Source organism: Saccopteryx bilineata, chromosome 10 (assembly GCF_036850765.1).
Source record: "Saccopteryx bilineata isolate mSacBil1 chromosome 10, mSacBil1_pri_phased_curated, whole genome shotgun sequence".
In the NCBI taxonomy this organism is placed as follows: Eukaryota; Metazoa; Chordata; class Mammalia; order Chiroptera; family Emballonuridae; genus Saccopteryx; species Saccopteryx bilineata.
In genome coordinates, this window is record NC_089499.1 from 74,526,086 (window position 1) to 74,552,126 (window position 26,041).

At 43.6% G+C, this 26,041-nt stretch overlaps 1 protein-coding gene across 2 annotated transcripts in view; it reads left to right on the forward strand.

Moving 5' to 3' along the window:
* Nucleotides 1-7,558: 7,558 nt before the first annotated feature.
* Nucleotides 7,559-26,041, forward strand: part of PRICKLE2 (prickle planar cell polarity protein 2) — a 418,427-nt gene continuing 399,944 nt past the window's right edge. The window contains exons 1-2 of one of the 2 annotated variants that reach the window (XM_066244420.1): nucleotides 7,559-7,669; nucleotides 8,447-8,532. In XM_066244420.1, coding sequence (XP_066100517.1) covers nucleotides 7,628-7,669; nucleotides 8,447-8,532 — 128 coding nt within the window. In that variant the 5' untranslated portion in view covers nucleotides 7,559-7,627. Of the gene's footprint in view, nucleotides 7,670-7,708; nucleotides 7,778-8,446; nucleotides 8,533-26,041 lie in introns of those variants that run through there. The other variant, XM_066244419.1, reaches the window with a different exon arrangement.

Below are 26,041 nucleotides of genomic sequence, written 5' to 3' on the forward strand. Positions count from 1 at the left end.
ATAAGAATAAACTCAAAATGGATAGAAGACTTAAATGTAAGTCGTGAAAACATACAAATCCTGGAAGAAAATAGAGGCCATAAAATTTCAGACATTTGTTGTAGCAATTAGTTTTGCTACTGTATCTTTTATGGCAGGAGAAATAAAGGAAAAAATAAATGGGACTATATCAAACTAAAAAGCTTTTGCACACGAAAGAAACCCATATGTCATAGGGGAATAAAACCATCAACAAAATGAAAAGGGGTCAACTGCATGGGAGAACTTATTTGCCAATGATACATCTGATAAGGGTTTAATTACCAAAATATATAAAGAATTTATAGAACCCAATACCAGGAAGACAACTCAATTTTTAAAAATGGGCGAAGGACCTGAATACACACTTTTCTAAAGAGGACATACAGATGGCCAATAGACATATGAAAGGATGCTCAATGTCACTAATCATCAGAGAAATGTAAATTAAAATCACAAAGAGATTTCACCACACCTGCTAGAACAGCTATAATCATAAATCAACAAACAAGTGCTGGTGAGGATGTGTAGAAAAGGGAACCCTCCTGTACTGTTGGTGGTAATGCAGACTGGTGTAGCCACTGTGGAAAATAGTATGGGATTTCTTCAAAACATTAAAAATGAAACTACATTCTGACCCAGGGATCATACTTCTGGGAAGATAACCTAAGAACCCTGAAACACTAATTTGAAAGACCATATGAACCCCTGTGTCCATTGCAGCATTATTTACAATAACCAAGATCTGGAAACAGCTCAAGTGCCCAACAGTGGATGAGTGGAATAAAAAAGCTTTGATATATTTACACAATAGAATACTACATGGCAATAAAACAGAAGGAAATCTTACCTTTTGCAACAGCAAAAATGGACTGGAGATTATTATGCTAAGAGAAATAAGCCAGTAGAGAAAGACAAATACCATAAGATTTCACTCATATGTGGAACTTAATAAACAATATAAACTGAGGAACAAAGTAGAAACGAGGCAGGGATATGTGAAACAGACCGTTAGAGGGGAGGAGGGAGGGGGGCCTGGATGAAAGGAGGAGAGGGAAACTGACCGTGCGGTGTGCAGGGGATAGAGCAGGGTCCGGAACCTAGGGCTCGCGAGCCAGATGTGGCTCTTTTGATGGCTGCTTCCGGCTCGCAGACAAATCTTTAATAAAAGTAATAATAACTTTAAAAATATAAAACATTCTCATGTATTACAATCCACTCTTTTTTTACCGCTCATGTTCATGGTTGAGGGGGGCTGGAGCCAATCACAGCTATCCTCCGGGACAACACCAAATTTTTATTAGATAATGCATAACATACATGGGTCATTGTATGGCTCTCACGAAATTACATTTTAAAATATGTGGGGTTCATGGCTCTCTCAGCCAAAATGATTCCCGACCCCTGGGATAGAGTGCCAGACTGGGACACAGAGGACTCGGGTTCAAAACCCCGAGGTTGCCTGCTTGAGCGCAGGCTCACTGGCTCAAGTGTGGGATCACAGACATGACTCCATGTGGCTGGCTTGAGCCCTGAGGTTGCTGGCTTGAGCAAGGGGTCATTTGCTCTGCTGTAACCCCTCCCTCCCTCCTCAAGGCACATTTGAGAAAGCAATCAATGAACAACTAAAGTGCTTCCCATCTCTCTCCCTTCCTCTCTGTCTGTCCCTATCTGTCTCTGTCTCTGTCACAAAAAAAGGAGAAGGAATTAGCCATATATGTGTGTGTGTGTGTGTGTGTGTGTGTGTATGTAAAACACTTAGACACAGACAACAATGTTGTGATGGCCAGAGGCAGAGGGGTGTGGAAAGTCTTTTCTTTTAGAAGCAATGTTGTCTTAACTACCCTTCAACCACATATAGTGTGCTTCTTCGTTATTTAATTTTTAGGGTAAGTTGAGTCAATGGCTCTGCAGAATTCTAAGGCTTTTTTCAAAGAGAAGAATGTCTCCTCTTTAGTGTAGTACTTTTATAATTTCAATTTTTTTGCTTGAAATATATTTGAATATGGTAATAAATTTGAGATAGTGTAATGCCCTGTGAACTATCTAGCCTACAGTGAGTCTTTATTTCAGTTCTCTTCTGATTTAATTTTTTTATTTAGACGATTAAATCTAACAGGGTGACATTGGTCAACTAGTACATGATTTAAATTTTCTGATTATATATGCTGCATTCATGCTCATATTAGAGAATTTGTGGACTATAGAATCATGTGCATGGGATGAAAGAGAAACATCCCCATACTCCTCCACTGAGAGAGAATCATTGCTCCAGTCACCCTGTCCACTCCCTCACCACCCATGGCTTTACACACTCTTGTTTAAAATACCACGTGTCAATTTCTGATTAGGAGGATGCTCTGATGAAGATTCTACGTGTTGGCTGCTGTTAGGATGGTTTACCCCTTTTGCAACACTTAGAATTATTCTTAATAGGTAAGAGAAAGAAATACGCACTTGGGCCAGGCTGTGCTGAGATAACAGTAGGTCCTCACCTAATGCTATCCACAGATTCTGTGACTTTAAGCAAAACAATGTATAAGGAAACTGATTTTACCCTAGGCTAATGGATATAAATAAGAGTTAAGTTCCTAAGGCATCTCATCAATGAGATAAAGTGATATGGAACCAAATGGCATTATTCGAGAACCTGCTGTACTGTGTTCTTCCCTGTTCTAAAAAGCACTGTGCAGATGCATCCCGACAGTTTGTGGCAGGTGTGTGGGAACAGAGCATCAAAACCCTGGCTGGTTAGCTCAGTGGCAGAGCGTCGGCCTGGCGTGCAGGAGTCCCAGGTTCGATTCCCGGCCAGGGCACACAGGAGAAGAGCCCATCTGCTTCTCCACCCCTCCCCCTCTCCTTCCTCTCTGTCTCTCTCTTCCCCTCCCCCAGCTGAGGCTCCATTGGAGCAAAATCCCCCCCCCCCCCCCCCCCCCCCCCCCCCCCCCCCCCGGCACTGAGGATGGCTCTATGGCCTCTGCCTCAGGTGCTAGAGTGGCTCTGATTGCGGCAGAGCAACGCCCAAGATGGGCAGAGCATCGCCCCCTGGTGGGCGTGCCAGGTGGATCCCGGTTGGGTGCATGTGGGAGTCTGTCTGACTGCCTCCTGTTTCCAGCTTCAGAAGAATACAAAAAACAAACAAACAAAAAAACAAACAACAAAACAAAAAAAACCTCTGCCAGCTTAGTAGTCTTATTTATATAAGAAAAAATAGGAAAGACAAAATACAGAAGATAGGCCTATATAGGCCAAGGAGACGGGAGACACACAGCTTCTTGCTATGATCCAGATTTGATGTTAGAAGACCTCAGAGAACAAGGGCACACTTCTCAGTTTAGATAAATAATTTTACATTTATGATTATAAAATGAACATATTTATTGTAGGAAATACATTTTAATGGTAAAAAGACAAAAACTGAACACTTTGCCACCAATCTATTTTAGTGTTGTGTGTGTTTCCAATTTCTTATATTCTGGTCTAATTAAAGCCAAACTGCCTATACTGCTTTTTTTTTTTTTTACTTCACTATATAGCAAAGGCATCATCCCATGTGTCGGTAGCTGTGTATGAGAATTTCTTCAAGTTTCCTTAGTAACTGCACTGCCTTGAGAGAGGAGGACAGAACATACATCACAAGTGTCTATGAGGAGCAAAGGCAATGATTAAGCTGAATTTTCTACTGTCCCCCCACAGCTGACAGCAAACATATGCTTTACGTCGGGGTTACTAGGCTTTCTCTTCCTAAGAAGGATGGAGTGGTTGCTGGATAGATTAGTAAGATACTGCTTCTCATACATGAGCCTCCGTGGAGACAGACCAAGGGGGCCATGCCCAGGAAGGGGTGCTTTTATGGCAGGTGTCAGGGAAACACTGTTGGCACCTTGTTTGTGGGGACTGGGCCTCGTGTACATGGCTCATTCAGAGAACATGTAGAGACCATTTACATCTTCTTGGCATCTCCTCTGAGACAACGGACCAAATTTAAAGGCCCAGATTAGTCAAGCTGTGTTCCCAATGGCGTTACTATAGTTGCATCCTTCAGCAGTCACACATATCCAGAGATGGACATAGGACAGGATTACAGCCACCAGCTGTTGTTTCCAGGGCATTTGAAGAAAGTTCTGCTTCCTCAAGATACATTCCTTCCATCTGTTAGAAACTTGTAATACACTGATTTTGTTACTGACCTTTGATAAAATTTTCCATAATTAAAATACAAATAGGCAATGTCTACAATGAGAAGACTGCCCTCCTGACCCACTTCTGCCAGCTACAGGGCCATGTTCAGCTCACAGCTGGATGCAGTAGCTCTGCTGAGATGGCCAAGCAAGCGTCCTCTACCAGTGCTGATTACAGCTTGGGATTTTCACTGCTAATGCCCCCTCCCCCCACCCCTGTGGAGGCTACTGCCTTCTACTGAATCATCTGACACAGGTTTGTTGAGCATTTGAAATAACCCAGACCCTGCATTAGGCCTAGGCCAATCAAGGGATGAATAAGCCCTAATGTTTACTCTCTGCAAGTATATCAACTACTGGGGATGGAGAGTGCTGGGTAAACAGAGAAATGCACTACAGGGCAGTCAACTCTTTATTTCACTGAGTTTGGGAGCAATTTTTTAAAAATCAGGACTAGGGTTAGGGTGTGGTGAGTGAGGAAGACAAGTGTAGATGTAAGGTAGGATTCTGTCTTCAGTTAACATGTTGACACTAGGCCCTGGCTGGTTGGCTCAATTGTGGAGCGTGGCCCGGCGTGTGGATATCCCAGTTTCTATTCCCGGTCAGGGCACCAGAGAAGCGACTATCTGCTTCTCCACACCTCTCCTCTCCCTTCTCTCCCTTCTCTCTCTCTACCTCTCTGTTCCCCTCCCATAGCCATGGCTCAGTTGGAGCAAGTTGACCCCAGGCGCTGAGGATGGCTCCATGGCCTCTGCCTCAGGTGCTAAAATAGCTTGGTTGTCAAGCAACGGAGCAACACTCCAGATGGGGAGAGCATCACCAGGTAGGGGGCTTGCCAAGTGGATTCTTGTCAGGGTGCATACTAGAGTCTGTCTCTCTGCCTCTCCACTTCTTGCTTAAGATAAATAAATAAATAAATAAATAAATAAAATGTTGACACTCTGGCCCCAGCAAGATGGCTCGGTTGGTTAGAGCCTGCCCAGAGGTGCAGAGGTTTCCAGTTTGATCCCTGGTAAGGGCACACACAGGAACAGATTGATGTTCCTGTCTCTTTCTCCCTTTGTCTCTTGCTAAAATTAATACATAAATTAAAAAAAATTGATATTTTGTTCATGATGGATATTTTGCATTAATTTCGATTCTTTAAAATATTGCATGAATTTCTGTTTACCTTGGTTACTGAGTGTTTTGGTGACCCCATAAGTTTTTTTACTTTTTATTTTTTTTGTATTTTTCTGAAGCTGGAAACAAGGAGGCAGTCAGACAGACTCCCGCATGCGCCCGACCGGGATCCACCCGGCACGCTCACCAGGGGTCGATGCTCTGCCCATCCGGGGCGTCGCTCTGTCGCGACCAGAGCCACTCTAGCGCCTGGGGCAGAGGCCAAGGAGCCATCCCCAGCGCCCGGGCCATCTTTTGCTCCAATGGAGCCTTGGCTGCGGGAGGGGAAGAGAGAGACAGAGAGGAAGGAGAGGGGGAGGGATGGAGAAGCAGATGGGCACTTCTCCTATGTGTCCTGGCTGGGAATCGAACCCAGGACTCCTGCACGCCAGGCCGACGCTCTACAACTGAGCCAACCGGCCAGGGCCGACCCCATAAGTTTTGCTCCCAAGTTGGAGACCTTACTGGCTTTATCCTAGTTCTAGCCTGGAACTCAAACCAAAGCTTACTTTGTGGGCACTGAACACTACCAGCCAGCACTGACCACAGGGGCGTCTGAGCTGTGTCACTCTGTTCTTCGGAATTTGAGCAATAGTTAGGTTGGCCTTGCCACCAGTTTGCTGTGTTACCCAAAGTGAGCCGCTGTTCTTCACTCAAATTCAATGTTTTGTCTGGGAAAGTGCTGAGCTGGGAGAACCATCTTTTCTACAACGACGAGAATTTCTTCCTTTGACAAATACTTATGGAGTGCCTACTGTGTGCTGACACCGTCATAGGTTCTAGAGCTGTGGAAGTGAACAAGCAAGATTGAGTGAGGGCAAATAAATGCGTAAGATCATTTCTATGTACGCTTCATGTGAGATGAGAGAGTGTGAGAGATGCTGCAATAAAGGGTCAACAAAGTCCTCTCAGGGAAGGTGACATTCGAGCTGAAACATCAATGAGAAGTGGACACCATGGCTTGAACCTTTCAGATTTGAAAACTTTTTTTTCTGACAGCTAATCTTTAATGAGCCCTTCCTTTGTGTTTGTTATAATATGTATAACAACTGTAAGTGTCTCAACTCATCTTCCTCTACAACGCTGTGAGATAAGAACTGTTATATAGCTGGCCTGACCAGGCAGTGGTACAGTGGATACAGCATTGGACTGGGATGCGGGGGACCCAGGTTCGAAACCTCGAGGTCACCAGCTTGAGCGCAGGCTCATCTGGTTTGAGCGAAGCTCACCAGCTTGACCCCAAGGTCACTGGCTTGAGCAAGGGGTCACTTGCTCTGCTGTAGCCCCCTGATCAAGACACATATGAGAAACTAAGGTGCCACAACGAAGAATTGATGCTTCTCATCTCTCTCCCTTCCTGTTTGTCCCTATCTGTCTCTCTCTCTGTCTCACACACACACAAAGAACTGCTATGGCTGTTTTTATTGATAAGGACACAGAAGCACAAAAGTTCAGTTAATCTGCTAAGGTCACTAGCTAGTGAGTGGTGGAAACAGATGGGCAGGTAGGCACTGGGGTCTCAAATCATGTGTTCAATCATCCAAACGTTACTTAATGAACATCTACTGTATTCCAGGTATTGTAAGCTTAGGGACATACTTCCTTTTCTCCTCCTCCTCATTTATCAGCACTTAGTGAATACGGAGTAGATTACTGCGAGGTACACACTTTGGGGGTGATGGGACTGCTCTATATCTTGGTTGTGGTGGTCGTGATGGTTACAGGTCTGTATGAATTTCTCAAAATTGGCAGAATTGTGCACCAAAAAAGGTAAGTTTTATTGGATGTGAATTATACCTTAACTTAAAAGCACTTAACCCCATGCCTCCACCCCCAGCTACAGCAGCAGGGGGCCTGAAGTGGTCTCGTCCCTAACTTCTGAGACGGGGTGCTGGGCGAGCCTTTGGGGGCGGGGCGGACCCAGGCGCCGGCAGGGAGCTGGCCCCGTGGGCCGGCGTGGAAGCAGCGTGCGGGAGAGAGTAGGCGCCGCCAGTGCGGGGAGGTATGGGATGGGCAGGGCCGGTGGGCCGCGGGGGAAGCCGCGGAGGGCGGGGGGATGCCGGGAGAGAGGGAGGGACCTGCGGGCGGAGAGTGGGAGGCACAGGGAAGGGAGGAGGGGGAGTCGTGCGCACCGCAGCCAGCCGGGGGCTGCGAGGCGGAGACTGCCAGGCCACTGGCCGCCGAGGGTACCCGCCCAGGCCACCCGCCCTCTCAGCCGCGGAGCGGACAGACCGACAGACCGCGCTGCGTGGAGCAGGCACCGGGCCATGTTCAGCCGGAGCTCCCGGAAAAGACTCTCCAGCCGCTCGGTGAGTGTCCCCCACCAGAGCAGGGCATATCTCCGGGTGCCCCTGGGCCGCCGCGAACTCCCCAGCCGGGTCTCCCCGTGCCCTGCGGCCGCGCACCTGTGGCCCCAGGTAAGCCGGCCACTCTGGTGGGCGGGGGTGCGTCCGGAGTGCGCGAGAGGACTGCAAGGGGAGGAAGGGTTAAGTCCGGATCCCCACTACAGGCGATAGGGCGACCAGGAAATGTAGCCCCCAATGTCACAGTTTGGGGGCTCCCCTGAGGGCCCCTCCCCTCGCCTCTTCCTTTGAGGCAGACCATAATCCCACCACTCACACACCAGTGTCCAGATTCTTGGAGCTCTAGCCGCGGTTTTGACTTTGGGTCTGTCTTTTGGGGTGTCCTGTGCTGCCCCCTTCCTGGGAGCACAAGCCTGTTCCAAAGCGAGCGCAAGCCACGGTTGCTTCTTGGCGACTGTGGGGAAAATTCTTGCTTTTGTTTCTTAGAAACCTGTGACCAAGGTGTCTCAGGGAGACAAAGCCCCAGCCATGGCCATTTCTTGGTGGCTTGGTGCCCTCACCAGAGGCTGTCCGCCTAGGTCGCAACACCGTTCCCCATGAAGAAGACCACCCCTGGGACACCAGCAGCACCCTGGCCCAGGTCCCTCACCTCTGAGAGGAACATTGGAGTCAGTCAAATGAGGTGGGGGTTTGAAGAGCAGGGCATCCTGCCTTGGACACTAGTGGGGCTTTGGAGGGAGCCTCTGTGGTAGAAACATATTGTGTTGTCTTTTTGTTTTGAAGGTGACTGGACTGGGGCGGATAGAGAGAGGCCAGCCATGTAACGCCTGTGGTGACCAGTGCCCTGGGTTTGCCTTGCATAAATGGAGGTAGGACCCTTAGATCTGATTTCTAAAGGCACAACGCTTGGGGGCATGGGGCGGGGGTATATATGTGTGTGCCCACATGAAAAAAATATATGCACAAACATCTATTTTTCTTTTTGTAAATCTCACTTGTAAGCCACATGGAAAGAATGAAAAGGCTATTCCTTTAAGAGTGGGATTACATTTGCTACAAATATTGATTGTGGAAGTGGTGGCCAAATACTGGGGGATACAGGGAAGTATTTCCATGATGTGGGAGTGCTGGGTCCCTGGAACCCACGCTCTGTGTATGTAAGTCAGTCAGCCCCAAACAGTTCAACTTGGCATGGAATTGTTTCCAAGAGCCACTGGCTGGTGTTTTCCAATTGTGTTTTTGATTCAGCCCCTGTAATTCTGGGTCCCAACCGCAAATCCACCACTGCCCGTCTGCGCTGTGTCAACCCTCTTTGGTGGCCAGATGTTTCTTATTAAAGTGCCGTGAATGTCGACTTCCAGGCAGCCCCAGCCTGGATTGGAATGATTATGTTTGGGAGACAAGGGATCTCAGTGCCCTCCCAATGCCTCTGGCTGCTGGGGCTCTGCCTGGGAAAAGTTGGGGTACAGGCTTCTGGCTCTCAGTTTGACGATGTGAAGAGGAGAAGTGGATCCTTTTTGGCAACTGCATGAAAAGAAAAAAAGCAGTGACAGGAGAAAATTCTCCAGCATCATAATCCAGTTCTTCTTTGATTATTGTATCTTTCCCCACTGCTCCTGTGCCCCTTTGAAGAGGGCTGTTTCTGGACACTAGGGAGAAGAGCCTGCTTTGATCTTTTTCTCTGGTTTAGTGTGTGCTTCTCTACTTTCTCCCAGTTGGTAATGTGTGCTGGGCACCCAGTTATAAGGAAACTTCCAACTCGCTCCTTCAGAAATAAAATGCTTTTGTTCCTGTCTCTGATGGGTCCAGCAGCCTCTTTGCCTTTGTTTCAGGGCACCGAGTGCAGCCCTGTGGCTCCCGAGCATTTAATAACTTGTGTGTCAGAGGCAAGGCTGGGGGACCTTATAAATATTGTAATGGGCGATAGGCATCTATCTGCTGTGCCAAATAGGTGTGTTCTGGGTTACCCCTTGTATGTCCCAACTGTGAAAGTGGGAGGAATGTGGGAATAGGTGTAGAAGTTTTATTTTTGTCAACTAAATCCAGGACCCAGAACTACTGATCACATTCTCTTCTACCCATCCTGTACTCAAATGGCAAGGTGGGGTGGCCAGTGGTGCGCAGGACAGTGATTTTCAGCTTCTCCCGATTCTGCAGTATTGGGGTCTACTCCTCACTAGAGGCCTGGCGAGGTGTACCTGGCTCCCCTCCTCCGTTCTATGTGATCTGCCCTCTAGTCAGTCACTTACCTTCTCTAGTTCTTCGTTTCCTGAACTGGTAAGTGGGAGCAGTACCTTACTTCATGATGGGATTGTTGGGAGTTAGTGAGATCCTGAAAGCATGCTGTTTGCCCAGGACCAGGCACCCAGTCAAGGTTTGTTCGTTATTTTTAGCTTCCTCTCAACCAATGCTCGGGAGGAAACATATCTGGCTTGTGTGAGGCTGCTGGGTGCCCAGGTCACAGAACTTTCAGAACCACAGCTTCTCGGAGAACCTGAAGCCATTTTAGCCCAGCTGACGTCGTGATGGGAGAACAAGTGTTCCATTTTCAGCCCATTCTGGAGACTTTCTTTTGGAAAGAGACCCTTTCATTCGGATGAGATAGGTTTTCATGTGAAGCCTTTTCCTTGCTCGCTGCAGAAAGGCTTCCCTTTGGCTCCATGAATGGGGTTTTTATGGCGTTTCCACCCATCGCTGGAGAGGAAGCAGCTCCTCCGCCCCCTCCTTTTCCCCAGTGGGCATGCTCTTGGGTGACCTTTTGGAGAAGAAGGTTACAGTACATACTCTTTTTGGCAGTTAGAAATCTTGTCTGCTCACTTTCCACTTCTCTGGAGAGACAGTTGGGTGGAACAGGCTGCCTAACAGGCTGCCCCACAAAAGCGGCACCCCTCTTCCCGGGGAGTGCCAAGGCACCCTGGTGTCACCCTGGGCTTCTCGGCTAGCCTCTTTGCTTCCACACACGGTCCCTCTGAAGTCCATTGTCTCTAAGGCACGCAGGCACCTCCTCCAAGCAGCACAGAACTGTGTGATTGCCTCTGGCACAAAGGCACTCAAGTTCTAGGGAGGAAGTGTGCTGTAAACAAACTTTGCTCCCCCTCTGGTGAGAAGGGGGAGCTGGGGCTTTGAAGTCCAGACAGAGCCAGGCTGGTGTCTTGCTGTGGCTTTGACAAGCCCTGGAACTTTGGGCCAATGACTTAGGCTCCCCAAGTTTTATTTTCCTCCGCTGTCAAACTGGGCTCTCTCTACTGAACAAAATATTTGAGTGCCTGCTTTGTGCTGGGCACTCTGCTGGTGCTGGGGTACAGCAAAGAACAAAACAGCCGGGACTCCTGCCCTCATTCAACAAATAATTTCCTTTTAGATAACTTGGTCAGGCAAGGACTCTAGGTGACATTTGAGCAGGGACCTGAGTGAAGCCAGGGAGCAGGATCATGCTGAACTGTAGGTGACATTTGAGCAGGGACCTGAGTGAAGCCAGGGAGCAGGGTCATGCTGATTCAGACTGGGGCAGGATCTTTCAGTATACCATCTCCTGGAAGCTTGTTACAAATGCAAAAGTCAGCCCGGCCCCAGGCTCTGGAGCCTGAGCCCAGCTGGTGTGTGTTGGCAGAGACTGAGCAGCCTTATGGAGCACACCCCACTCTGCTCATGCGGGGCAGCCCCCACACTCGGGGCTCCCTCTGTGTGCAAAAGAGTCCTAAGGTCCTGTGGAAGTCTGCCTTATTGTATGGGGATTTGACATACTCTCCCCATTTTTGTCACCCATGCCTTTAGTGGCCGATGTGGGGATTTTTTTTTTAAGATTTCTAAAAACACCCACAGAGATTTTGTGTTTTGGAGAGCAGAGGCTCACAATGTCCTCCACCCAATCTAGGGCAGCTGGGGAACTTGGTGGGCACTGCTCCGGACAGGTGACTTAGCCCTGAGGAAAGCACCTCCAGGCAGCCTTTGGTGAACCCTGCCATTGCTGGGTCATGGAGGGAGTTTTTATTAAAAGGAAGATTAAGGCATCTTCATGAATAGTGGCCAGAATAAAATTAATAACTAAGCACTTAGATGATACAGCATTCTGAATGGGGTTTAATTGGGCTTGCTTGTTTGCTACCAGATTGGGCAGGGAGAGAAAAACAGCCATTTTTTTACAGTGAAAATTTACCCTTTGAAGGCCTAAGTACTGACGCATCACAAACAATAATACCAAGACAACAACAGCAGTAACGGAGAGTACTGACTCTGTCCAGTGTGCCTCCATGTTTTACGTACATTTCTCTCTCTCTCTCTTTTTTTTTTTGTATTTTTCTGAAGCTGGAAACGGGGAGAGACAGTCAGACAAACTCCCACATGTGCCCAACTGGGATCCACCTGGCACGCCTACCAGGGGCCACGATCTGCCCACCAGGGGGCGATGCTCTGCCCCTCCGGGGCGTCACTCTGCTGCGACCAGAGCCACTCCAGCGCCTGGGGCAGAGGCCAAGGAGCCATCCCCAGCGCCCGGGCCATCTTTGCTCCAATGGAGCCTTGGCTGCGGGAGGGGAAGAGAGAGACAGAGAGGAAGGAGGGGGTGGCGGGGGTGGAGAAGCAAATGGGCGCTTCTCCTATGTGCCCTGGCCGGGAATCGAACCCGGGTCCTCCGCACGCCAGGCCGACGCTCTACCGCTGAGCCAACCGGCCAGGGCCGTACATTTCTCTTTAATCGTCACCAAACCCTGTGAGGTAGATGTGATGATTTTCCAATGAGGAAACTGAGGCTCAGCGCTGCTGGGATGTCACTTTAAAATCCAAGCTCATTTCCTTGTGACTCATCTCCTCTGGTTACTTCTCTATTTTAATGCAAAGGTCACAAACTAGAGAGCCTGGGATCACATCCAGCCCACAGATGGGTATTGTTTGTTCTGCACAGTGTGTTCAATAAAGGGTTTTTTCCTAACCTTAAAATCCAGGTTCCAGCTTCTGTTGGAAAATTTAAATGTGCGGTAAAACATGGGGACTGTTGCTTCATGACAGTAACTAGCAGACACCTTTGGAAGGTGTGACCTGGTATTGCAGTAGTCTCCAACATTCCAGTTGCATTTAAGGACTGCTTCAAATATTTAGGTGACCTGTCAGGTCCAGAAGTGATTGAAGCTTGCAGATCCTGAGTGATCATTCTCATCTCTCCGCATATGACTTTAAAAAGAGTAGACTTCTGTAATATTATCTACTATTCTTAAAGTATTGACAATGCCACATAGGTGTTTTATCTCCTTCCTAACTTTCACTTACAACAATCCTTGGAGATAACCAGTTGCAGTTATTTATATTCATTTTAAGATATAAGGAAATTGAGTTCCAGAGAGGTTGAACAACTTGCCTAATAGTCAATGGTTATTTCCATCCTGTCTGACTCCCAAATTCTGTTTTCTGGACTAGGACTTCTCACTTGGCTTGTATATGAATTACCAAGGGATCTTGTTCAAGTGCAGATTCTGATTCAACAGCAGGCTTGAGGCCGGGACTAAGGTTCTGCATTTCTAGCAAGCCCTCAGGTGATGCTGACTGCTGCCAGTCCAGAGGCCACACTTCGAACAGCCACAGTCTAGACCAGGTGTTGGCAAGCTACATTCCACGGGCCAAGTCCAACCCTTCTCCTGTTTTATATGGTTTACATGACATTTTTAGTGGGTAGGGGAAAAAAATCAAAAAGAATAATATTTCATGAGATATGAGAATTATACAAAATTCAATTTTCAGTGCCCATAAATAGTTATCTGAGCAAAGTCACACTTCTTAGTTTTACATTATTGTGAATGGCAGTTTTCCTGCCATAACCATAGAGTTGAGTAGTAGCAACTGACCTATTGGCCAACAAAGCCAGAACATTTACTGTTTGACCCTTTATAGAAAATATTGGCCAATCCCTGTTCTCTACCTCTGTCTAGGGAAATATGCAAATAGCTTCTTTTAGTTTTAGAGGAAAGGACTACAAGAAGGATGCTGAAATAAAAAAATCAAAGGCAACCAAAGAACCAGGGAAGAGACCAAAGCCATTTCTAAAGGGCATGTGGAGATGAGGTTTGCAAGACCAGATCAATTAACTGCCAGTGGATTCTAAGCTCCTTGTAATCCCTTTAACGGTCCAGCTTTGCTGATAAATGTATATTCAACTCTAGCAGTAAAAGGCGGGCTTTCAGAACAAGCCTCCAGGAGCTGCACTTTCAGAAGCAGCTGACATGGGAAGCCCAGAGCAGTGGTAGCTTTGTGAGATCGTTTTAATTATGCAGAGTAGTTTGTCTCTGGACAATGGCTGTCTCTCCAGGCAGGATGCTTTGGCGCTGTGCAGTCGCTCTAGAGGCTGCGCTTGCTGGGTCAGCCAAGACTGGGCCTTGAAAAGCATCTTTCCTTAGTTGCCCTAGCAATTCTGTTGATTGATGACTGGAGCAGTAATTCAGGGAGATGCTGGCCTGGTTTCCCTAGTGGATTGCAATTTGGTTAAGAAATGGATCCCCCTCTGCTTGTTTTTGCTTGGGAAAGAAAACCACTCTGTCTCAGATATGCCAAGAAAAGGGAGGAAGGAAGTGTGCATGCATATAAGACATGCCTGGAACCCTCAAGGTAGGGAATATACTGGTAGCTAAGGAGGTTGCTGGTTGGCTCACCTAATGCTGTTGGGATTTGACAGTATGCCTGCTAGAAGTTGAAACACTTTAATAGGGTTTTTCTCTTGAAGAAACGTATCAGTTCTTTACAATACAGGATGTAGTAAAAGTAGGTTTATAGTTGTGAGTACATGAGACACAGAGGTTATTCTTTTATTATTATATTTATTCCTGTATTATTTAATTTTTTGTGTGTGACAGAGACAGAGAGAGATAGAGAGAAGGACAAATAGGGACAGACAGGCATGAAGAGAGAGAGATGAGAAGCATCAATTCTTTGTTGCGGCTCCTTAGTCTCCTTAGTTGTTCATTGATTACTTCCTCATATGTGCCTTTACCGGGGCGATGCAGCAGAGTGAGTGACCCCTTGCTCGAGCCAGTGACTTTGGGCTGAAGCCAGTGACCTTGGACTTCAAGACATTGACCTTTGGGCTCAAGCCAGTGACCATGGGGTCATGTCTATGATCCCACAATGAAGCCAGCGACCCCGCACTCAAGCTGGTGAGACCGCACTCAAGCTGGCGACCTTGGGGTTTTGAACCTGGGTCCTCTGTGTCCCATCCGACGCTCTATCTACTGTGCTACCGCCTGGTCAGTCTCTTGTGTTATTTTTCATACAAACAACTGTAAACCTACTTTTGGCCCACCCTGTATATTCATATTCATATCGTTGTCTCTGATTTTAAATTAAGCTATGCCTATTATAGAAGATTTAAAAATCATACACAAACATACACACACATACACAAAGCACAGAGGAGAAAACCCTTGATTGTACCTTTGAAAGCAAGGGAGAGCAAACCACAGCCAGTGGGACAAAATCAGCCAGCTACCTGCTTTTGCATAGCCAGCTGCTAAACATAATTTTTACATTTTTAAATGGTTGGGAAAAAAATAAAAATAACAACATTTTGTGGCCCATAAAAATGAAATGAACTTAAAACTTTAAGTCCATAACTCAAGTTTTAATGGAACACGGTCATGGCCATTTATTTATTATCATCTGTGGCTGCTTCTGCTCTAGCAGAACTGAATCATTGAGCCGGTACTCACGGTCCACAAAAATGAAAGTACTTACTACCTGGCCCTGTACAGAAACAGCTTGAGACATATGTTTATGTCATGGTGTTTATTTCCTCAGATTCATTCAAATTATGGCTTATTAACAAGGTTTTACAGAAAATGTACATTTTACTTTGAAATATTTTTTGGACATCTTTACATTTCAGGCAAAATATATAATTTATTAGTTTTTAGAATCTAGTATAGGGGTTATTATTGAATTAGAGTTTTTCTACTCATGTCCACTTTGGTAGTTCTCCATTGTTCCTCATTATATACTATATGACAGTTTTTTTTATGCCACAACATGCCTGTTGAGTTCTTGTCAAATTGTCTTCCAAAAAGATGATGCCAACTTTCACTTCTATGCCTTAAAAAATTTGGGTATATATATTTCTGGGTCCATTGGGCTGAAACTTTGAAACATCCCAGCTCGTATGGTGACCTCATAATTCACCCTTGTGTAAGCACCCTGCGTGACAATCAGTGCCTGATGAACAGTGAGAAAACATGGAGCATTGATGTCAATCCTCTTGTTTGCAAAAGACACATTATTTGTCTTTAATTTCAAAAGTGACACCCACATTCTATTGAAAAATGGTCATTCAGTTTTATGTTTCTGTTGTTTAAAGTTAGTAGGATGAAGGGGGAATAATAAATTTGTTATTTTGTGGTCTCTCAGTTCAAAGAGCTAGAAGGTTATCCTTTAACTGTGCATTAATGAGTACCCAGAGGGAATTCCCTGTGGACAGGGGAACATTTCCTAAACAAAACGATTCCCAGATCACTGAGCATTCTGAGATCTAAAGGATTCTACCCTGCCTTATGTATGGGAAAGCCATGGGGGGTGATCTTTGGGGAGAAATGTGTATTTCCAGTCAGTGTCACAAAAACTTCTAGGAAGCTTGTGAAGGCTTATGTGGGAGCATTCTAGTTGAGTGATTAAAGGGACAGGCTTTGAAGACATGGTGCAGGGATTGGAGTCTTGATTCTGCCTTATACAGACTGTTCTTGGGAAAGTGACTTACTCTTCCCCAGCATTTCTTGACTTTTTGTTTTTCCACCTGAAAATGGAGATAATTTTACTTATAATTCTGAGATTATCTTAGAAGTTGTTAAGAGGATTAAATGGGGGTAATACATGCGATGTGCCTCTATGTGTATGGCTTAATATATGTTTGTGCTTGCAAGAAGGTTTAATGGAAAAAAGATTGGATAAAAAGTAAGACGACCTGCTTCATGGCTCTGGAAATTATAGGTTCTATGACAGACAACAAGTCATTTTCCCAACATGAGCCGTACATGTTAAAAGGGGATGATGATTCTTAGGGATTTAGCTCAGAAGAGATACTAGACTGCTCCTTTATGTGGGGGTTTAGGTTCTAAAGGAATGAGGCTGATGGAATAGCAGACTCATGCAGCCCATCCCACACTCACCTGGGGCCTTATACATTTCAGATGAAATGGAATTTAGTAAGATTGGACCCTATACTCTCACAATCTTTTTGTTTAAGTGAAGTGTGCATATGATGATTGTAAACACAGTTTACAAACTCTAATAGGAAGACATTTAAAGTCTGCCGCTGGGTTCACTATATAAAAGAAGGCTTTTTTTGTGCTTTGTGCCCACCAGCTGGACCATGAATATTTATGTCCAAGATGAAAATGACACAGCATCAAGGCGATACTTACCTGTTTTTCCTAAGCTGGCTTACTAAGTATGAGTTTTTGTGGGCTCTAGTGTATATTGCTGAACACTTTCATTTATAGGATCACCAGTCCTTACATGGAAGCTCCCTCTTTTGGCCTGTACTTATATTTTGTGGACACTGTACAAGATTTAAAATTTTAATTTAATTGCCAACATTTGATATTTTGTGTAAAAAATCAGCATTGGGTGTTTCTCTGGAATAATGAAAGTCTTAGGCAACTCTGGGCTTGTATTCCTTTCTTCCTTTTAGCTAGAACATGTGTTCAGCTTTTCCACAGTCCCCACCATTCTCTCTCGCTTACACCTGGCCTGCACACTCTTTTACATCACTGGCTGGCTGCTGTAGACATCTGATTTGAAGAAGTAAATGAGTGGATATACACGACTGGAAAGATATTGTGAATGGCAGGGACAACTATGCTGAGCAAGTCATCAAAGCCGCTAAATCCTCCCTGTAAGGCCAGAGGCCGCCACCATTGTGACCATGCACATGCGGGCTCTACTGGAGTTGGGCAGATGGTAAAGGAACAGTGGAGCCAAAAAATGGTGGGCCATTCCTTTATTCAAGTCTTGCACCGGCCGATGAGCAGACACATAGGGCTCCCAAAGCCACTGACGTATTCTCCAATTCCACAACCTGGAGAATTTTCTCTGGTTCCTCCTAGAATCAAAGGCCCCACCATTCTCAGCAGAGCTCACAAAGCCCCTCACCTCTGGTTCCCCATCTGCACACCTTCTCTCTCCCTGCCAACATGGCTTCTTCTTCAGCACTCTGCATTCTCTCTGCAAAACATGGTTTCTCTTTCCCTCTTCTCCTTCTCTTCTCTGTTCTTTTTAAAAGTTTCTGGCAGGGCCCTGGCTGGTTGGCTCAGCGGTAGAGCGTCGGCCTAGCGTGCGGAGGACCCGGGTTCGATTCCCGGCCAGGGCACACAGGAGAAGCGCCCATTTGCTTCTCCACCCCCGCCACCCCCTCCTTCCTCTCTGTCTCTCTCTTCCCCTCCCGCAGCCAAGGCTCCATTGGAGCAAAGATGGCCCGGGCGCTGGGGATGGCTCTGTGGCCTCTGCCTCAGGCGCTAGAATGGCTCTGGTTGCAACAGAGCGACCCCCCAGAGGGGCAGAACATCGCCCCCTGGTGGGCGTGCCGGGTGGATCCCGGTTGGGCGCATGCGGAAGTCTGTCTGACTGCCTCTCCCTGTTTCCAGCTTCAGAAAAATGCAAAAAAAAAAAGTTTCTGGCAGGAAAACCTCTCTTCCAACACACATTAGCAAAACAATGGCCCTTCCCAAGCAGGAAGGTAATTTGCAGTTTCACAGACCATATATACCTGGTGCTGCCCCCAATGCAAACTATAAGTGAGCAAACATAAAAATCATATTTTGCAAATTTATTTGACCAACACTCCCACTCTGGGAGATCCCCATGAGGGGAAAGGATCACCCATGTCATCCTCTAAACAGTTCGCTGAGGGATACGTTTTATCTTCTATTTTTAATTATGAGGAAACTGAGGCCCAGGGCGGTTAGGTGAACATGCTCTAGGTCACATAGGTAACAAGTGGTGGAGTCAGGATTTGAAACCAAGTCTAGGGCTCAAGATCACAAGTTTTTAACCAAGCATTTTGGCATTTTGACTTTTCTTGTCTAAATGTAAAACTATACATTGGAGAAAACAATCTTATATTCTCTGTGGCCTGGGGATGAGATCATACTGTTGTCTACAATGGATGAAACGTCTGAAGAGCCCTGCGCTAGTTGGTTTACTTGAGGCTGGGGTCTCAAAGGTGAAACTCCTTGACAATCAGAAGGTGTGGTGTTAAGCTTACTGGGATGTCTGAAAGGTGAGAAATTGAATCACTTTCAACAGGGGTCCCCAAACTTTTTACACAGGGGGCCAGTTCACTGTCCCTCAGACCGTTGGAGGGCCAGACTATAAAAAAAATATGAACAGGCCCTGGCCGGTTGGCACAGTGGTAGAGCGTCAGTCTGGCGTGCGGGGGACCCGGGTTCGATTCCCGGCCAGGGCACATAGGAGAAGCGCCCATTTGCTTCTCCACCCCTCCACCGCGCCTTCCTCTCTGTCTCTCTCTTCCCCTCCCGCAGCCAAGGCTCCATTGGAGCAAAGATGGCCCGGGCGCTGGGGATGGCTCCTTGGCCTCTGCCCCAGGCGCTAGAGTGGCTCTGGTCGCGACAGAGCAGCGCCCCAGAGGGGCAGAGCATCGCCCCCTGGTGGGCAGAGCGTCGCCCACGTGCCGGGTGGATCCCGGTAGGGCGCATGCGGGAGTCTGTCTGATGGTCTCTCCCCGTTTCCAGCTTCAGAAAAATACAAAAAAAAAAAAAAAAAAAAAGAACAAATCCCTATGCACACTGCACATATCTTATTTAAAGTAAAAAAACAAAACGGGAACAAATACAATATTTAAAATAAAGAACAAGAAAATTTCAATCAACAAACTGACCAGTATTTCTTTTTTTTTTATTTTTTATTTTATTTTATTTTTTTAATAAATTTTTATTAATGGTAATGGGATGACATTAATAAATCAGGGTACATATATTCAAAGAAAACATGTCTAGGTTATTTTGTCATTAAATTATGTTGCGTACCCCTCGCCCAAAGTCAGATTGTCCTCCGCCACCCTCTATCTAGTTCTCTGTGCCCCTCCCCCTCCCCCTAACTCTCACCCTCCCTCCCTCCCATGTCCTCCCTCCCCCCACCCCTGGTAACCACCACACTCTTGTCCATGTCTCTTAGTCTCATTTTTATGTTCCACAAATGTATGGAATCATGTAGTTCTTGTTTTTTTCTGATTTACTTATTTCACTTCTTATAATGTTATCAAGATCCCACCATTTTGCTGTAAATGATCTGATGTCATCATTTCTTATGGCTGAGTAGTATTCCATAGTATATATGTGCCACATCTTCTTTATCCAGTCTTCAATTGAAGGGCTTTTTGGTTGTTTCCATGTCTTGGCCACTGAACAGTGCTGCAATGAACATGGGGCTACATGTGTCTTCATGTATCAATGTTTCTGAGGTTTTGGGGTATATACCCAGTAGAGGGATTGCTGGGTCATAAGGTAGTTCTATTTGCAGTTTTTTGAGGAACCACCATACTTTCCCCCATAATGGTTGTACTACTTTACAGTCCCACCAACAGTGAATGAGGGTTCCTTTTTCTCTACAGCCTCTCCAACATTTGCTATTACCCGTCTTGTTGATAATAGCTAATCTAACAGGGGTGAGGTGGTATCTCATTGTAGTTTTGATTTGCATTTCTCTAATAACTAACGAAGCTGAGCATCTTTTCATATATCTGTTGGCCATTTGTATCTCTTCCTGGGAGAAGTGTCTGTTCATGTCCTCTTCCCATTTTTTTATTGGATTGTTTGTTTGTTTGTTGTTGAGTTTTATGAGTTCTTTGTATATTTTGGATATTAGGCCCTTATCTGAGCTGTTGTTTGTAAATATCATTTCCCATTTAGTTGGCTGTCTGTTTATTTTTATATCAGTTTCTCTTGCTGAGCAAAAACTTTTTATTCTGATGTAGTCTCATTCATTTATCTTTGCCTTCACTTCTCTTGCCATTGGAGTCAAGTTCATAAAATGTTCTTTAAAACCCAGGTCCATGATTTTAGTACCTATGTCTTCTTCTATGTACTTTATTGTTTCAGGTCTTATATTTAGGTCTTTGATCCATTTTGAATTAATTTTAGTACATGGGGACAGGCTATAGTCGAGTTTCATTCTTTTGCATGTGGCTTTCCAGTTTTCCCAACACCATTTGTTGAAGAGGCTTTCTTTTCTCCATTGTATGTTGTTGGCCCCTTTATCAAAGATTATTTGACCATATATATGTGGTTTTATTTCTGGGCTTTCTATTCTGTTCCATTGGTCTGAGTGTCTATTTTTCTGCCAATACCATGCTGTTTTGATTATCGTGGCCCTATAATATAGTTTAAAGTAAGGTATTGTAATGCCCCCAGCTTCATTCTTTTTCCTTAGGATTGTTTTGGCTATTTGGGGTTTTTTATAGTTCCATATAAATCTGATGATTTTTTGTTCCATTTCTTTAAAAAATCTCATAGGGATTTTGATGGGAATTGCATTAAATTTGTATATTGCTTTCGGTAATATGGCCATTTTGATTATATTTATTCTTCCTATCCAAGAACAAGGAATATTTTTCCATCTCATTGTATCTTTTTCGATTTCCCTTAACAATGCTTTGTAATTTTCATTATATAGGTCCTTTACATTCTTTGTTATGTTTATTCCTAGGGATTTTATTTTTTTTTGTTGCAATCGTGAAGGGGATTTTTTTTTGAGTTCATTTTCTAATATTTCATTGTTGGCATATAGAAAGGCTATGGACTTTTGTATGTTAATTTTGTATCCTGCGACCTTACTGTATTGGTTTATTGTTTCTAATAATCTTTTTGTGGAGTCCTTCGGGTTTTCGATGTATAGGATCATATCATCAGCAAAAAGTGATACCTTTACTTCTTCTTTTCCGATATGGATGCCTTTTATTTCTTTGTCTTGTCTGATTGCTCTGGCCAGAACTTCTAGCACCACGTTAAATAAGAGTGGAGAGAGTGGACAACCCAGTCTTGTTCCTGATTTAAGGTAGAAAGTCCTCAGTTTTATGCCGTTTAATAGGATGTTGGCTGATGGTTTATCATATATGGCCTTTATCATGTTGAGATATTTTCCTTCTATACCCATTTTGTTGAGAGTCTTAAACATAAAATTGTGTTGTATTTTATCAAAAGCCTTTTCTGCATCTATTGATAAGATCATGTGGTTTTTGTTCTTTGTTTTGTTGATATGGTGTATTACGTTAACCGTTTTGCGTATGTTGAACCATCCTTGAGATTCTGGGATGAATCCCACTTGATCATGATGTATTATTTTTTTAATATGTTGTTGTATTCGGTTTGCCAGTATTTTGTTTAGTATTTTAGCATCTGTATTCATTAGAGATATTGGTCTGTAGTTTTCTTTCTTTGTGCCATCCTTGCCAGGTTTTGGTATGAGGGTTATGTTGGCCTCATAAAATGTGTTTGGAAGTATTGCTTCTTCTTCAATTTTTTGGAAGACTTTGAGTAGAATAGGAACCAAGTCTTCTTTGAATGTTTGATAGAATTCACTAGTATAACCGTCTGGGCCTGGACTTTTATTTTTGGGGAGGTTTTTAATAGTTTTTTCTATTTCCTCCCTGCTGATTGGTCTGTTTAGGCTTTCTGCTTCTTCATGACTCAGTCTAGGAAGGTTGTATTGTTCTAGGAATTTATCCATTTCTTCTAGATTGTTGTATTTGGTGGCATATAATTTTTCATAGTATTCTACAATAATTCTTTGTATATCTATGATGTCTGTGGTGATCTCTCCTCTTTCATTTTGGATTTTATTTATTTGAGTCCTGTGCCTTTTTTCCTTGGTGAGTCTTGCCAAGGGTTTGTCAATTTTGTTGATCTTTTCAAAGAACCAGCTCCTTGTTTTATTGATTTTTTTCTATAGTTTTTCTGTTCTCTATTTCATTTATTTCTGCTCTGATTTTTATTATCTCCTTTCTTCGGCTGGTTTTGGGTTGTCTTTGTTCTTCTTTTTCTAGTTCCTTAAGGTGTGAAGTTAAGTGGTTTACTTCGGCTCTCTCTTGTTTGTTCATATAGGCCTGAAGTGATATGAACTTTCCTCTTATTACTGCTTTTGCTGCATCCCAGAGATTCTGATATGTTGTATTTTCATTTTCATTTGTCTGTATATATCTTTTGATCTCTGCGCTTATTTCTTCTTTGACCCATTCATTTTTTAGAAGTATGTTGTTTAGTTTCCACATTTTTGTGGGTTTTTCCCCCTCTTTTTTGCAGTTGAATTCTAGTTTCAAGGCTTTATGATCAGAAAATATGCTTGGTACAATTTCAATTTTTCTAAATTTGCTGATATTGTCTTTGTGGCCCAACATATGGTCAATTCTTGAGAATGTTCCGTGTACACTAGAGAAAAATGTGTACTCTGTCGCTTTGGGATGAAGTGTCCTGTAGATGTCTATCATATCCAGGTGTTCTAGTGTTTCGTTTAAGGCCATTATATCTTTATTGATTCTCTGTTTGGATGACCGATCTAGAGCCGTCAGCGGTGTATTGAGGTCTCCAAGTATGATTGTATTTTTGTTAGTTTTTGTTTTAAGGTCAATAAGTAGCTGTCTTATATATTTTGGTGCTCCTTGGTTTGGTGCATATATATTAAGGATTGTTATGTCTTCTTGATTCAACTTCCCCTTAATCATTATGAAATGACCATTTTTGTCTCTGAGTACTTTTTCTGTCTTGTAGTCAGCATTATTAGATATGAGTATTGCTACGCCTGCTTTTTTTTGGGTGTTGTTTGCTTGGAGTATTGTTTTCCAGCCTTTCACTTTGAATTTGTTTTTATCCTTGTTGCTTAGATGTGTTTCCTGTAGGCAGCATATAGTTGGATTTTCTTTTTTAATCCATTCTGCTACTCTGTGTCTTTTTATTGGTAAGTTTAATCCATTTACATTTAGTGTAATTATTGACACTTGTGGGTTCCCTACTGCCATTTTATAAATTGCTTTCTGTTAGTTTTGTATCTAGTTTGATTGTTCTCTTTTGTTTTTCTATCATTTGTTTTTGTTTGTTTGTGTTCCATACTTCTTTCCTCTGTTGCTACCTTTTTTAAGTCAAGTGTTTTTGTGGTGGTTTTTTCAAGGGTGGTTACCATTAAGTAATGAAAAGGGTACCTACCATATTCATTGTAGTACCCTATCTTATAAGTATTTCTGCACTTCATCGTCCTTTGCTACTGTTAATCTCCATCCTCTCCCCCCTTTTTTTCCTTTGTTGTCACAGTTTAAGTTTGGTTTTATTGTGTTCTTGGTGGAGCTGTTACTTGTGGTGTTGTTTTCTTTTGTTCTTTGAATCTGGTTGGAAAACCCCCTTTAGTATTTCTTGGAGTGGGGGCTTTCTGTTGATAAATTCTCTCATCTTTTCTGTATTTGTGAATGTTTTTATATCTCCTTCATACTTGAAGGATAGCTTTGATGGGTATAGTATTCTTGGCTGAAAGTTCCTCTCTTTCAGGGCTTTAAATATTGGGGTCCACTCTCTTCTAGCTTGTAGAGTTTCTGCTGAGAAATCTGATGATAATCTAATAGGTCTTCCTTTATATGTTGTACTCTTCTTTTCCCTGGCTGCCTTGAGAATTTTTTCTTTGTCATTGGTTTGTGTCATCTTTATTATGATGTGCCTTGGAGTGGGTTTGTTGGGGTTAAGAAAACTCGGTGTTCTGTTTGCTTCTTGAATTTGAGGCTTTAGTTCTTTCCACAGGCTTGGGAAGTTCTCATCTATTATTTGTTTGAGTATATTCTCCATTCCATTTTCTTTCTCTTCTCCCTCTGATATACCTATTATTCTTATGTTATTCTTTCTGATGGAGTCAGACAATTCCTGTAGGGCTTTCTCGTTTTTTATTATTTTTGAGTCTCTTTCTTCTTCTCTCTGTTGTGCCTCAAGTTGTTTGTCTTCTATTTCACTAATCCTATCCTCAATCTGGGCTGTTCTGTTAGCTAAGCTTGTTCCCTCGTTTTTCAGCTTGTGAATTGAGTTTTTCATTTCTGTTTGATTTGTTTTAATAGTTTCAATTTCCTTGGTAATATATTCTTTGTGTTCATTGAGTTGTTTTCTGATCTCCCTATATTGCCTTTCTGTGTTTTCTTGTATATCTCTGAGTATTTTTAAGATTTCTATTTTAAATTCTCTGTCATTTAGCTCCAAGGCTTCCAATATGTTAAGTCTTTTCTCCATAGATTTTTCAACATCTATTTGTGTTACCTCTCTTTCTTTTGTATACATAATATTCGATTTCCTCTTTCTTATTGGCATCTGAGGGTGGTCTTGTTGATAGCACTAATTATAATTAATAAAGAGTAAAAAGTAAAAAAAAAAAAAAAAAAAAAGTTAAAACACCCCACAAAAATAAACAGTAATAATTTATTATTTCCCCCTTTTTTTCTTTCTTCTCTTTCCCTCCTCTCCCCTCCTCAGGGAAATATCATGCCTATAATGGAGGGCCTGATTTGGGGTGAAGAGTTCAAGGGGCAAAAAAGGGAGTAGGGACCTACTAAATGCAAAAAAAAAAAAAAAAGGGAAGAAAATTTTAGACAAGCATAAGATGATTTGCTTGTAAGTGATGGTCAACTAAGAGATATAATGAGAGGAATAAGAGGGAACCAGAAAAAAGGACCAAAAAAAGAATAATAAAGAAGAAAAAAATAAAAATAATAAGTAAAAATCTGTTGTATTAAGTGGAGCGAAGACTAAATACAATGGAGACCGTGGGTTGGGAGGACCCAAAATGCCACAAAAATAAACAAACAAGAAAAAAACAAAAACAAAAACAAAAAAGAAAAATAAAGCCAAAAAAAGCCTTGAGTCCCAAATTAACTAATTTGTTCGTGATTGAGGATTAAATGGGAGGAAAGTAAAACGAGAAAAGAAAAAACGAATAGAAAGGAAAAAATAAGAAAAAGAGAAAAACGAAGGAAGAAATAAAAAAGGAAGAGAAAAAAACAAAATAAAGCAAGACAAAAAAAAACAAAAGAGGAGAGAGTGAGAGTTAAGTGTTTTGGAGTATAACCTTAAAGGAGGGTGAGGATGAAGAAGAGAAATAAAATGTAACAGTTATGGGTAGTGTAGTTCAAGAAAAGGGAAGCATAAGATGGGCAGAGAATAGAAGGACCAAGGTGGAGGAAATAAAGGCAATAAGATAGAAGAAACAAACAACAACAACAAAAAAATTAGTGGAACAAGTTGTAAAGTCTGTGGATTTTTCTTGATTTTGAGAGGTTAACTTCTTCCTTTTTCTTTTCTCTCCCTCTTCCTGGTCGGTGACTCTGTACCCCAGGCTCTGCCCCTGTGCCACACTTAGGTAGGGATTTGCAGTTGA